Source organism: Eupeodes corollae, chromosome 3 (assembly GCF_945859685.1).
Source record: "Eupeodes corollae chromosome 3, idEupCoro1.1, whole genome shotgun sequence".
NCBI classification, from domain to species: Eukaryota; Metazoa; Arthropoda; class Insecta; order Diptera; family Syrphidae; genus Eupeodes; species Eupeodes corollae.
In genome coordinates this window covers 57,999,643-58,015,000 of record NC_079149.1, presented here as the reverse complement: position 1 = coordinate 58,015,000, position 15,358 = coordinate 57,999,643, and the positions used below count along the sequence as shown (strand labels likewise).

The 15,358-nt window shown below is 33.2% G+C and overlaps 1 protein-coding gene across 1 annotated transcript in view; it reads left to right on the top strand.

Moving 5' to 3' along the window:
* Positions 1-15,358, top strand: part of LOC129950481 (potassium voltage-gated channel subfamily H member 8) — a 214,296-nt gene that overhangs the window by 74,977 nt on the left and 123,961 nt on the right. Inside the window, exon 2 of the mRNA XM_056062418.1 lies at positions 5,502-5,623. Coding sequence (XP_055918393.1) covers positions 5,548-5,623 — 76 coding nt within the window. The 5' untranslated portion in view covers positions 5,502-5,547. The remainder of the gene's footprint in view (positions 1-5,501; positions 5,624-15,358) is intronic.

Genomic DNA, 15,358 nt, shown 5'->3' with positions numbered 1-15,358 from the left:
TTGTTTTGAAAGTAAATTCTTAATTCGAATTTTTCATGAAGAGAACGAGTGTCAGCCAGGAGGAGCAGCACAGTGAATGTGATCAACGCAGCACGCAGCGGCAGCGGCAGCAGGCAAGTGTTACCACTTCTCAAAAAAAAGTGGAAGTAGATTTTAGGAAAAAAGTGAAGTAGATTGAGAAATATGGAATTAGATTTCAAAAATTAACTTTTTCTTAATTATTCTACATATTTTCAAATTATATTATTTCAATAAAAAATAGAAAAAAAAATAATTATTTAAGGCTTCATATCATATACTTCAAGATGTTAATGTAACATTTCTTAAATTAAATCTTGCTTGTTAGCAACCAAAAAAGCAAAGATTGGGATAGTGTTGGTCATATCAAATGACTTTAGGATGTTTTTATTGCAAAGGACGAGTTCTTCAAGAAATAGTTATTGGAATCGTAATACAATTTTAGTACATCAACAAAGCTTTTATCTTTGTTTTTAGACAATTTGAAAATATCTTTTGATATTGAAAACAAACAATCAAATCCAAAATAAGACTAGGGCATAACTTAAAACTGTAACAAACAAAAAAAAATGCACGACTGGTTCGCATGAACTCGCTCATGTATTCAAAAATGTCTGTCTAAAACTATTTCCTGTATTAAATTAAAATGTACCTGCAAAACAATTTTTTTTGAAAAATGTAAATGCTCAAGAAAAAATACAATTTTTTTAAGCTTGCGTTTGAAAATAGTTATTGAATTTTAGTTTAAAAATATTTTTGGAATATAATTTTGAACTTATTATTAGACGACTGGCATTTCAATTTTGTAAAAAATGATAACCCATTTTCAAGAAATCAAATTTCAAAAAAAATAATATTTGTTTTTAAATTAAAAATAAAAACCAATGATATTTTTGGCAGAAAAAAAAGTTTAGTTCTTGAGAAAACTTAAAAACAAAATAACGGTTTTAGCTGAGATGGGATAGCCTTTATATATTTTTAAATTGAAAGAAGCTAAACTAAGAACACAAATTTTAGCAAGAATTTAAAAAAATCTATCGGTTTGTTTTTGAAAAAAAAATTGAATTATCGATATTGAGCTCTGTCGGAAGAGGTTGCGTCTTACATGTGAATTAAATTATTTTCATTTCATTCTTATATTGAACTCTGACAGGACAAGTTAAGGTTGTAAATTTTTGAGATTGCCAACCTGTATTGCGTAAATCAATACATATTTGTAAAATGGATTTTTCAGGAAATGATGATGTTTTTGAGTATTTCTCAAATGACACAAATGTAAAGTTTTCAATGCTACCTATAGAAGATAAGATAACTATTAATTCATTATTACAATGCGAAATAATGAATCAAAATTTGTGTCTGTCTACCCAGTCAAATGGACTGCCGCACGTCACTGGACAACACCAAAGATATGTTCTTCGAGCTCTTAGACAAAACATATGAGCAGTGCCCTAGCTACGATATTAAAATAGTCCTGGGCGATTTTAATGCCAAGCTAGGAAGGGAAGACATCTTTGGTGGAATAATCGGGAAGAACAGCCTGCACGACAACACTTCCGACAATGGATTCAGGCTCATAGATTTTGCTGCGGGGCGAAACGTCATGGTAGCCAGTACGCGTTTTCCACACCTCAACATATACAAAGGAACTTGGACTTCTCCAGATCAAACTACCGTCAACCAGATTGACCATATTGCGATCGACGCCAGACACGCTTCCAGCATTATGGATGTACGAACTTTCCGAGGAGCTATCATCGACTCGGACCACCACCTCGTTGTAGCCAAGGTAGCACTTCGGATTTCCAGACCCAAAGCAAAACAGGGAGGTGCTGGGAGAAGGTACAACGTCGAACGGCTACAATCGCCAGAGATCGCCAAATCCTTTTCCGACCGAGTGACAAGTAACCTCTCTCGAAGTTCTCTGCTGCCAACACAATGTATCGAAAACCAGTGGCAACATTGCCAAGATGCAATCAGAGAAGCCGCCTCTGATGTGCTGGGTTTCAAACAGCCACCAACAAGGAACCCCTGGTTTGATGAGGAATGTCGGCAGGCAAATGCAGCCAAACAACAGGCACGCAAAGCGGCGCTGCATAAAAGGACGAGAGCTGCTCGTGAGCTCCATGAGCAGAAGAGGCGAGAGGAGCGCCGACTTTTCAGAAGGAAAAAGAGAGGGCATGAGAAGCGTGCGGTCGAAGATGTTGAGAGGTATAAAAGCAGGAATGAGGTTCGAAAGTTTTATGAACAGGTGAAACGAAATTCACAGGTACATAAACCTAGAACAAGGCTGCAAAGACGAAAGTGGAAACATCATAGTGGAACCGCAGTCAATGCTGAGGATATGGAAGGACCACTTCTGCAGACTGTATAACGGCGACGAAGAACTGAATTCCGCTGTCAGGCAGGATGATCCATTTAATATAGACGACAAAAGCAAACAATCCCGTCCTCACGACTTAGACGAAGTAAAGATTGCCATATCTAAGCTAAATTCTAATGGAGCCGCTGGAGCGGATGGCTTGAATGCCGAGCTCTTTAAAGCAGCTGGAGAAAAGTTGGTTAGGAGCATGCACCAACCTATTTGTAAGATATGGTCGGAAGAAAACATGCCCGATGAATGGAACCTCAGTATTGTTTGCCCGATCCTGAAAAAAGGAGACCCTCTAAACTGCACCAACTATAGAGGAATAAGTCTACTTAACATCGCCTATAAAATCTTCTCTGCCATAATATGTGAACGTCTAAAGCCCATCGTCAACAACCTGATAGGTCCTTATCAGTGTGATTTTAGACCAGCAAAGTCCACAGTTGATCAAATATTCACATTACGGCAGATCCTGGAAAAAACTCAAGAGCACCAAATCGACATCAACAACATCTTTTCATCGATTTCAAGGCCGCATATGACAGCATCTACAGGGACGAGCTATATAGAGCCATGTCTAGTTTTGGCATCCCTGCCAAACTCGTCCGTTTGTGCAGGATGACCATGGAGAATTCACACTGCTCCATAAAGGTTGGAAACAACTTAACAGAACCTTTTGATGTCAAAAAAGGATTTAGACAAGGTGATGCGCTGTCATGCGATTTTTTTAACATCGTGCTTGAAAGAATAGTGCAGAGCTCACACGTCAACACTAGAGGCACTATCTTTCAAAAGTCTGTCCAATTACTTGCATATGCTGATGACATTGACATAATCGGAAGAACTCAGCGTGGTGTCAATGGGGCTTTTGTGAGTATTGAGGCAGAGGCAGCAAAAATGGGTTTAACGGTTAATGAGGGCAAAACAAAGTACATGCTGTCGTCTAGAAAGGACATACAACACCGACGTTTTGGTCAAAACGTCACAATCGACAGACGTAACTTTGAGGTAGTCAAGGACTTCGTCTAGGCTCCGCTGTAAACGCAGAAAACAACACCAGCGCTGAGATCAAACGCAGAATAACTCTTGCTAACCGCTGTTTCTTTGGACTAAGAAAGCAATTGAGTGGTAATGTCCTCTCTCGAGGGACCAAAGTGTTGCTATATAAGACCCTTATCATCCCCGTCCTGCTATACGGTGCAGAAGTATGGACCATGACAAAAGCGGATGAAATCACCTTGGGTCGCTTCGAGAGAAAAGTTCTTCGTGTGATCTACGGTCCCGTATGCATCGAAGGGGAGTGGAGGAGAAGATGGAACGACGAACTGTACGGGCTGTACAGCGACGTAGACTTAGCAAGAAGAGTAAAAGTCCAACGACTAAGATGGCTGGGTCACGTAGAGCGCATGGAAACCAATGCTCCGGCCCGAAAAGTCTTCGAATCCGCACCCACAGGACAGCGCAGTAGAGGAAGACCGCGGATCAGGTGGCGCGCACAAGTGGAAGGTGACCTCACCCAACTTGGAGCGCGAAACTGGAGACATCTAGCTAGGGACCGAGCTAGATGGAGAAGTTTGTTGGGTGAGGCCCTAGTTCACACAGGACTGTAGCGCCCTCTTAAGTAAATAAGTAAGTAAATGACAAATATTTTTGTTCAGTTCAGTTCAGTGCCGCATACAAAACTGATTTATTTTCAAAACTATACCATCACTTCACATTTTATAATAAAATAATAAATTGAAATCACTAGAGTTATTGTTTCATGAGCTATTTGTTGTCAACCAAAATGTTAATTTTTGTTTCTTTTGTTAGTTATAATAAAAATAACAACAAACTCTATTTTTCTTTCTGCATCTTTTGATGTTTTTATCTGTAAAACAAAACTTAATTGAAGTCGATGTCTTTACTATTACGTGAGATATCTATGACTAAACAATAAACATGTCATCCCCAACGTACGAATGTACGTGCTTACGTACAGACGCATAGAAATACATCTCTCTAAAAATCTTTGATTCAGATTTTAGAACCTTGAAAAGTCGATAAAATTCAAAATTTTCAATTTGACAAATCTGAAAGATTACAATAACTTACTATTGGAAGTTTAAAAAAAATTGGTTGATTGCAAATATCTTTGGAACGAATAACGCTATCGACATCAAAACCAAATGCAATTATGCATTGTAACGTGACACCAATTTTTTGTTATTAACAAAAAAAAAAAAAAACAATCAATTGTTTTCATTTATAAATCAAAACACTCCAAAAAAATAAGATTGGTAAAAATTGATTTCGGACTCGAATACTTCTGGAGCAAACAAATGTATTGGCTTCAAAAATATGATTCTATAAAAAAATTGTTTTTATTATTAGCTATTATTTTTAAGAAAAAATCTAATCGTATTTTTTTTTTTGAATGATGAATAAAAAGTTTCAAAAATGGTACTAAAAATTATTTATAAATTGGTTTTCGACTAAAACATCTTAAAAAAAACTTATTTTATCGTATGAAAGAAAAAATAATTAAAACGAAACAAACAAAAATGGAAAATATGGATTTAGACGATTTTGGATTAAAGACAAATTTTATTTTAGATAGATATGTTGTAAGACTTTAAAAAATAACGAAGGAAGGACACCAATGGGATGTTATTAGTGTGGGTCGCACCTTAGCCACTTCTTTAAATGCTGTTAGGTACAGAAATGTTATCTATTTATTAAAAACCAAAATATATTATTCAAATAATATATGAACGGAACATATATTTTATCTAACAAGTCTATTTAAATTTTAAAAACAATAGATAAATTTTTTGACAAATCTTTGAAGCAAAAATAAGTCCCTTTCCATCAATCAAAAAAAAGAAAAATGTTTTACAATAATTTAGAAAATATTAGCAAATTGAGGTTAAGAGAGTCATAAAAATCACTTTAGTACAATGTAGAAGTATTTCAACACAAATACCATTAACATAACCTAAGCTATAAAAAAATTTTCTTTTTTATAGCTTCATTTTTTGGTCTTGTAGAATCATGCATGACATTTTCACTCAAAAACACCTTACTTCAATAAAAATCCATTAAACCATACAAATTACCTTTGTTTCATTTGCAGATTCACACCCTAAGGGAAGGAACAGTAATAATACACATTAAATCAAATGCCAGCCCGAAAGGGGCTGCTAGCGCCCCAAAATACTTTTTTGGATACAATTGCAACACGTTTCGATGGAACTCGTAAGTACTTATATAAGACATTATATACCTATGTATGTATGTATTTCATGTTATTATACTTATATAGGTATACAAACTCTCTCTATTTTCAACTTTCATAAACACCCCCATCCCTCTCGTTATATACATAAATACAAATATATAATAAGTAAAGTTATCATTTATTCAAATGAGCATAAAAGAGAAGCAAACGAAGGATATTATTGCGCAGGCAATTTCAACAGGTACTCCATTGTTATTATGTCTTGAATACTTTGTTCCTGTAGCTGCCTTGGGGTATCGTATATCGTATAAAGGAAATGAGATGATTCTTTTTTTGAACGTTAGAACATTTTCATTTCTGAAAGTTAGGGTTTTTTTTTGTGTTGATTTTGTTTTTGGTTTGGAATCAGTTGCTATAAAAAAATTCAAGCTATAAAAAATGAAAAACACAAATACTTACAGGATTATATTCAAAAATTGCACCTTGATTTTTCAGGTAAGGCAGGCTTGGTACAATGCGGTTCTCTTGCTTAGAAACAAGCAATATTTTTTTTTTTATAAAAAATTTGTTGGTCTAAGTGTTATGCATGCAATAAAAGAACTTTAAATAGTTTCCTATTTAAACAGTTTTGTCTTTATAAAACGTGATTTTCTGACATTTCACCAGTAAAAACGACGCCTTTATTATCAAGGGAATGATATACGCTTGAGTGGTACCCGTGGCATGATGGTTAGTGCGTTGGACTGTCATGCCAGAGGTCTTGGGTTCGATCCCTGCCTATGCCATCTAAAAATCTTTTCACGGGTACTGCCTCTTGCGAGGAATTGACAGATTCTCCAAGAGTAACTATTGTCATGAAAAAGTGCTTTCTCAAAATTAGCCGTTCGGAGTCGGCATATAAACTGTAGGTCCCCTCCATTCCTGACAACATTACTCGCACACAGGAATGGTTGAGAGTTGTAAGTCACTAGGCCTTGGTTCTCAACGGACTGTCGCGCCACCCAATTGATTGATTGATTGATATACGCTTGAACAATAAACAACTTGTGGAACCTTCCCTAATGACAGCTTAAAAACTGTCTTTCAGCTCTTGGGACAATTTAGTAACGCTAAGTATCAAAACCGTATGTATCACTCAAGAATAACTTAAAATATTGAATACAAACTTAGATACTTCTGTTAACAAACACATTTTAAGCCCTTCAATCACTTGCAATGTCACATGAGGCGATTGAAATACATCAAAAAGAATCGAATTTTTATCGAAAATTCATCCTCTGTGATGAGGTTCATTTAAAAAAAAAACTTAAGTCAAATGAATGAAGAGAAATATTAAATTTGGGTCAAACCAGATTTTATGATTTAACATGAACATTGGTTATTGAAATCTCAAGAAAAGGAAATAGTGAGTTTTAATTTCATTTTTCAATACTGGAATACCTTACTTTTTAAAATGAAATAATAAACAATGAAAAAAACATCTATTGATTTCTTTTAATTACATACGCGTTTTTCTATTTTTTTAAAAGAAACCGTTTATTTAAGAATTGAGTATAAAATCAGAAAACCAATATGTGACCTTTAATGTCGTTCAATATGAAATAATAAGGTACATTGGCATGCAAAATATTAAACGCATCAATGGAACATCAAGCAAACAAAGAACTGTGGATTCAGCAGCCCGCCAGAGTATCTTAGAAAACACTTATGTATATTTGAAAATTGAAACACAGATTGTTTGTTTTTGCTTATTGGCTTGAGGGCGAAAACGTCCAGCAAAAGACAAAATGTACAAAGTTTTGTAATGTGGATGAATCCTTCGAAAATCGAATGTTTATTTCGGGTTCGATTTTAAACCAACAGACTTCAAATTCAAATGTGGATCATACTTTCCAAATGCTACTTGTCACTAATTGGATATCATTATGAGTTGGATGTTGAGACTCATAATTTTCATCAAACAGAATTGAGTTCCAAAAAAGACGGGTTTCAGTTTACTTTATTTCAGTCATGGATTTTAAAATATTATTATTAAAGCACACAACAACGAGACAGTTAGGTATGGTACCTATTTTGACTATTGGCTTCAATTTTCAAGCCCAATCTCTTAAAGGTTCTAACATGAAAAGCAACATTTATTTAAAGGCAACAGTATACCATATCAAACAATTCAATATTACAGTAAAATCCACCTAAGAAAAAAACCCAATTAAACCTTTTTATGAGTCGACAAAAATAAACAGAAATAAGTTTAACCAATTTCACGAACACTAAATTTTTTAACATTATCAATTTGAAAATATTTTTTTTCTGATTATGTCCAAAAGATAATTACAATTGTTTGAGATCGCTTGAGTAGATTTTTTTTTGTCAGAATGGTTATCCATTATATAATAAATTCACTAACTCTAGAACAACACTGAAAAAAAGTTGTCCTATTGACAATAGTCAAAATTTGGTAAACTTGTCGTAGTGGCTACCAAAATAGTCAATATGACAACCTTATTTTTAAAAACTCACTTCCTGAGACCCAAAAGAACAATTTTCGATTGTCAATTTCGGGTAGTCAATATAACAACAAAAGTAGTTGATAGAAAAATTTCGACAACCAAAGTTGTCATATTGTCTACCATGTTGTAAAAAAAAAATCATATATCAAAATAAACAACCGAAAATGATTCAATTTACTATGGCGGTTGCTGGCTGAAAATTACATTTTAAATAGTCAATAGGATGACTTTTTTCGTTGTGTGAACGTTTGCAAATTGTGCAGATTCATTAGTTTTTCGGGCGCGACGCATAAATTTAGTTGAAGTAAACTTTTACTGAACGTGGCTTACAAGATCGAGCGATTTAACACCACTGGACTGTGGAGTCACTTGTCTAATCAGATAAGCTCTAAAAAATGTTGCTAAAAATTTAACTTTTCGGCTGGAACAATTATTCGAGGCAAAACAACAAAATTCTTGTTTATAGCATTAATTTGTTCTTGAAAACAACACGTTAAAAAATAACCTTTTGTTTCCTTATGGCAAATAAAGCATTGGAACCAATTTTCGAACTCAATATTTTAATGGACAAATTTAGGTCCAACATTTCCTCGGCCTCTCGGTCCGCTTGTCTGTTAGTCTGTCTAACTTCTCCCTTAAATCGTTAAGTCGATTGTTTTCTAACTTGCAATTTTTCTTTAATTTTTTTTTTTATTCCCGTGGGTGATAATTGGAGCATATGACTGCCCGCTAAAAGTGTTGGGCTCCATGAGTACTGCCTATCGAGAGGAATTGACAAATCCACTAAGAGAACATCTTATTGTAATGGTTTATATTACTTACTTATACTTACTTAAGGTGGCGCTACAGTCCTGTGTGAACTAGGGCCTCACCCAACAAACTTCTCCATCTAGCTCGGTCCCTAGCTAGATGTCTCCAGTTTTCGGGCCGGAGCATTGGTTTCCATGCGCTCTACGTGACCCAGCCATCTTATTCGTTGGACTTTTACTCTTCTGACTAAGTCTACGTCGCTGTACAGCCCGTACAGTTCGTCGACCATCTTCTCCTCCACTCCCCTTCGATGCATACGGGACCGTAGATCACACGTAGAACTTTTCTCTAGAAGCGCCCCAAGGTGCTTTCAAGGTGCTTTCATGGTCATGGTCCATGCTTCTGCACTGTATAGCAGGACGGGGATGATAAGGGTCTTATATAGCAACACTTTGGTCCCTCGAGAGAGGACTTTACCACTCAATTGCTTTCTTAGTCCAAAGAAACAGCGGTAAGCAAGAGTTATTCTGCGTTTGATCTCATCGCTGGTATTGTTTTCTGCGTTTACAGCGGAGCCTAGGTAGACGAAGTCCTTGACTACCTCAAAGTAACGTTTGTCGATGGTGACGTTTTGAAAAAAAGGTCTGTGTTGTAAGTCCTTTCTTGACGACAGCATGTACTTCGTTTTGTCCTCAACCCATTTGTGCTGCCTCTGGCTCAATACTCACAAAAGCCGAATTGACATCACGCTGAGTTCTTCCGATTATGTCAATGTCATCAGCATATGCCAGTTATTGGACAGACTTTTGAAAGATAGTGCTGCTGGAGTTGACGTGTGAGCTCTGCACTATTCTTTCAAGCACGATGTTAAAAAAATCGCATGACAGCGCATCACCTTGTCTAAAACCTTTTTTGACATCGAAAGGTTCTATTAAGTTTTTTTCAACCTTTATGGAGCAGCGTTAATTATCCATGGTCATCCTGCACAAACGGACGAGTTTGGCAGGGATGCCAAAACTAGACATGGCTCTATACAGCTCGTCCCTGTAGATGCTGTCATATGCGGCCTTGAAATCGATGAAAAGATGGTGGGTGTCGATTTGGTGTTCTTGTTTTTTTTCCAGGATCTGCCGTAATGTGAATATTTGATCAACTGTGGACTTTCCTGGTCTAAAACCACACTGATAAGGACCTATCAGGTTGTTGACGATGGGGTTTAAACGTTCACATATTACGGCAGAGAAGATTTTATAGGCGATGTTAAGTAGACTTATTCCTCTATAGTTGGTGCAGTTTAGAGGGTCTCCTTTTTATATTAGTCGATTTAAAAATGTTGACTTTTCTCGACGTTTCGAGGTCCCTGGAGTCGAAATAAACGATTTTTATAAAGATATTTGTGCTTGAGTGCGTATGTACGTACGTTCGTACGTCCGTTCGCTACGTTTTTTCGTAGTCCATAGCTCAAGAACCAGGAGAGATATAGACTTCAAATAAATTCTGTTATACAGAAATAATGCAGAAACTCTCAATTTAATTGCGTTGGTGGTTTTTATAATATAGCAGTTTAAAAAAAAGATGAACATCTAGGTTAGCCCTAGTTACCTAACGAACCAATGACGATAGAGACTTGAATTAAATTTTGTATTATGTATTGTAACTTGATAACAAACAAATATATTTTTCGAAAAAATCCAACTAACTGACAAAAAAAAATGTCACCTCGAAAATTGTACGTATAAAAATGATTTTATCACAAGAACAATTTTGTGCAACGAAGAATAACATTTTTAAAATCTGGTAAAACTTTTGAAAAAAATTGAATTGACAGTTTTTTTTATAAAAATAAAAACTTAAAAAAAACATTACTCAAAGTTGGTAAAAATTGAATTTCGACTTCAATGTATTTTTAAAACTTTAAGATTTTGGCTTCAAACTAATTTTTTTTTATCTTTTAACTACTTGTTAGTTTTAAAAAATATTTTTGTCAACATTCAGTAAAGTTTTATTAATCGAATTGACAGTTTTTTACAAAAAATATAAACCTACAAAAAATATATTCAATGTCTATATAACAAAATCGAATTAAACATCTTTTCAAAATTTTAGATTATGGCTTCTAACTAATTTTAACTTATAAGAAAACTTGTTTTGTGCATTCGGAAAAGTTTTAAGAAAAATGTAATTGTCAGCCTTTTTTTTTACAAAAAAATACTAAAAGTTTGTAAAAATTGATTTCCGAATAAAGAATCTTTTCAAAAATTTAAGATTTTGGATTCAAACTAATTGTGTCTTATAAAAAAATATTATTTTCAACATCCCTTAAAATTTTGAAGAAAATCGAATTGGCAGTTCTTTAAAACAAAAATACTAAAAGTAGTTTATTAGAATTTATTGACTTTAAATTTATTTCATTTTCAACTTTAAAGAAATGGTACTAAAATTGGTAAAAAATGGTTTTCGACTAAAAATAAATTTTGAAATCAAACTATTTCATTATATGCAAAATACTGTTTTTTACTTTCAAATAATTCAACTGACAACTTTTTTTTATAAAACACGGAAATCTACAAACTTTTAATCAATATAAATTGACAGACGGGATGGGAAGTTATCAGTGTGGGTCGCATTCTAGTCTCTTTTTTTTATATAAAACTGAAAATGAAAATAATAATCAATTCATACGAAGGTTTTGGTCCGACTTCAAAAACTCAAATTTTCACAAAAAAGACGCCACGGATTCGTATAAAGGTTTCTCCTTAAAACGGTTTTGCTGTGATTTAATAATATGTATGTCAAAATTAAATGTTTCTTAAAGCCAAAATGTACGTTTGTTAAGCGCAAATAAAACAATTATATTTTTTTTCAAATTCAAACTAATTAAAATTTGAATCTCCTCAATATTCCCTTCAATAGAATCCATTTCGAAAGTGTTTATTCACGTACAAATTTATTCTCATAAACATTCGGCAAATTTAAGCATCTGGTAACACTTTCCGTGTTCCTAATTTAAAAAAGTGTCTACCAAGCTTATGATTAACACCAAAATGTACCCTTAAAATCAAAGTTGTCTATAATAGAATTATTATTATTAAAAAAAAGAATCTTGAAATAGCCTTCAACTTTGACTAAAATTTTCTTCAACATTTTTTCTAATCCTTTTATAATTTGGTTCAGCTTAATGATAAAGATTATCGTCCTTAATTTATAATCATTAAAAAATAAAACCTTTTTTTTCACTCAAAATAAGGTTAATTGTTTAATTAGTTTTGACTTCAAAATTATGGTTCAAAGCATAGATATCCTTATATACCCATTCCTATTTCTATTTCTTCGAATATCTGCAAAAAACAAAAGGGCAGATTCAGGACAAATCACGAATCATTAACTTTAAATAAAAATCTCCCTTCTGTGCCTCGGATGGTTGGTTTAGGCGAATTCTTTCATAACAACAAAAGGCCATGATAGGATGTCGATAGGGATGATGAAAGAAAAGTTCCCTTATAAGATTAAAAAACAAAATACCAAACAATCTATTGCCTGCATTTTTTCAATTTAATGATCCATTCAGCTTTGATAAATAACAATCAAAGCTCCATTCTTCAATTGAACAAACAAAAGTATAACTTGAACTTTGTGTAGTATTTCAGAACGGCCAAAACACACACTGCTGATTATAGAATTGTTTATGTATTTTGGATTAGAAAAAAAAAAACTTTAAAGAAATATATTTCAAGTTACTTTCAAAAGATACTTCTTTTTTCCTAACTATCCGACAGAACGTTCCGAAACTTAAAGAATTTCTCCAATTTATCACTGCTCGCTATACTTCGTGTTAGAATAGTGATGTTTAAAAGAGGTTCGCAATAACCTACAATTTTTGGAACATATTGTTGAACTTGTGATGATGGTGATGGAGATGGTGTTCAAATCAGGTTATAGATAAAAAAGGAAGAAATATTAGGGTTAAACTTATTGAATGACAACCAATGAAGGGTATTGAATTGTTTAAAAATTCGATATGACCTTTGTTAACCTGTCAATTTATAGGGTTAAGGCTTGGACTTTCTTTAGCTTCATGATTTGGAACATTAATTTTTCAGGCTGAAAGAAGGCAAATCAAGAATTAAATGCTTGATGATTGTGATCAACTGAAAAGTAAAAGCTTAAAGTTCTTAAAAAATAATTTGCTTGGGGCTGCAAGACATTAAATTGCTTTATACCTAAATTAAAAAATAATTATTGTAAAACCAATTTGTGATATTTGATTCTGGAAACTATTTTATCAAAATTAAATTCATAAAGCAAAACTTTGCAGAAATTTTGCTGAAAAAATGATTGTTTTTATATAAATGGTCCTACGTAAGTATGAACACAATGTTCCCTTATTTTTAGTAAGCACAGAAAATCCAAACTTTCATATAAAGTGAACAGCCATGGCCAACATTTTTACTGACTTAAGCTCGTTGCACCACTTAAAATGCACCATACCGTATTTTAGACAGCTTCCAAGAATTATCAACATGAACGTTTTGTAGTTTAAAAATAAACTTTGAAAATGAGTTAAACGAAATAAGTTCTAGGGCTTTTTCTTTTACTTTTTTACTTTTTAAAAACTCGAAACATTTAGCGTTGAAACAGGAACTTTAGTTTAACAAAGTTATTTTACTTAACCATATGACTGCGTGCATTTATCCAACGATGCCGACGCGACATCAAAGTAATAACATTTGTTTTCTGGATTGTTTTATCAACCTTAAAATTAATGTATCAGGATTTTTTTTAAAGCTAGGTAGGCCTACCCACAACATTAAGGAAAACCTGAGAAAACCATCAAAGGACATTGCCGTAGCCTATGCGAAGTTCCTAGGCACTGCCTCCTAAGCAAAATAATTAAAGATTTCATATTGAAAAGTTCGTTATTTTAGTTTTAAATCTGTAATCTTTAGACATTTGACACCAGTAATAATAATGGAACGATACAGCTCATTAAAAGACACTACGATGAAACTCACACTTTAAACTTCCCATCGGTCAATATATTTTTTACTTGCAACATACGCGAACTATATGAGAAGTACGGCATTCGTAAGGAATTTTGAACTCGAGGGTTGAGACAAACATTACGATGTGAAAACGAAATGGAAAAAGTGAGTCCAACGATTCTGTCTCTTACAACCTTAATCCATGGGGCGCTTCAGTTAAAACTTAGAAATTAAGGTTTTAAGAAAATTCGTTTCGTTTATTTTTTGAAAGACCAAGGAAATCGTAGTCCCACAAAATATTTTAGTCGCAAACACTCAAATTCTAGTTTTATCAAAAACAGCCCAAACATTTTTATGAAGCTGTCCGTTTTTCTTAATTTGGCTGTTTTTAATAAAAAAGAAATATGTTTGTATTGCTTCAGAAGGATACCTAATTGTTTTTTTTTTTAAGAAACATCGACATTGACATAATCGATTTCAGTAATTTTTTTTCTGGACAAGCTCTTATACCGTCAAAATGCCACTGTTTTTTTTATTAACTTCCCATAAGAATTTGTCAAATTAAAAATTTTGACATCTCTCGACGTTTCAAGGTCCCTGGAGTCGAAATAAAAGATTTTTGTAAGATGTCTGCGCGTCGTGCGTGTGTTCGCACTTTCGTACGTCAGTACTTCCGTACGTTCGCGACGGTTTTTTCGTTGTCTATAGCTCAAGAACCAGAAGAGATAATAAGGCAGAAAGATACAGAAAAGGCTCTCAAGAAAATTGCGTATGCGGTTTTTACCATAGCAGTTAAAAAAAAGGTGAATATTTTGGTTAGCCCTAAATATCTTACGAATCATAAACGCTTTAACGTGATTTCAAACAAGTATATTTTTTGAAAAAAAATCCAATTAATGGTTTTTTTAGACAAAAAAAAACTGAAAAAAAAGTTCACATCGAAAATTTTGTATCTTTTCAAAAATTTGAGATATTGGCTTACGGCTACTTTTATCTATTAAAATATATTGTTGTTAATATTCAGTTAAATTTTGGGAAAAATTTAATGGACAGTTTTTTTACAAAAAATAAAAACTTAAAAGAAAATTTAAGTTGTAAAAATTGATTTTCGACAAAAGTATCTTTCCAATTTTGAAACATTAGCTACTACTTTTATCTTTTAAAAAATATGGTTGTCAATACTTAATAAAATTTTTAGGAAAATCTAATTGACTATTTTTAAACAATACTGAAACTTTTTAAAAATACGACTTGAAAATCTTTTAAACATTAAAAATAATGTCTTCAAATTTTGTATTTCACAGAAAATATTATTTTCGATATTCAGTAGTTTTTTCATAAAAATCTAACAGTCTTTTTTTCATAAAAAATAAAATCTACAAAAAATGGTACGCAAATTTGGTAAAATTGATGTTCGGTTCTTGATATCTCTCAAATTTCGTTTATCCAATTTGTAAAAATTTAAGAAATGCTAAAAAAATTGTTAAAAAGAGTATTCGACTAAAAAGCT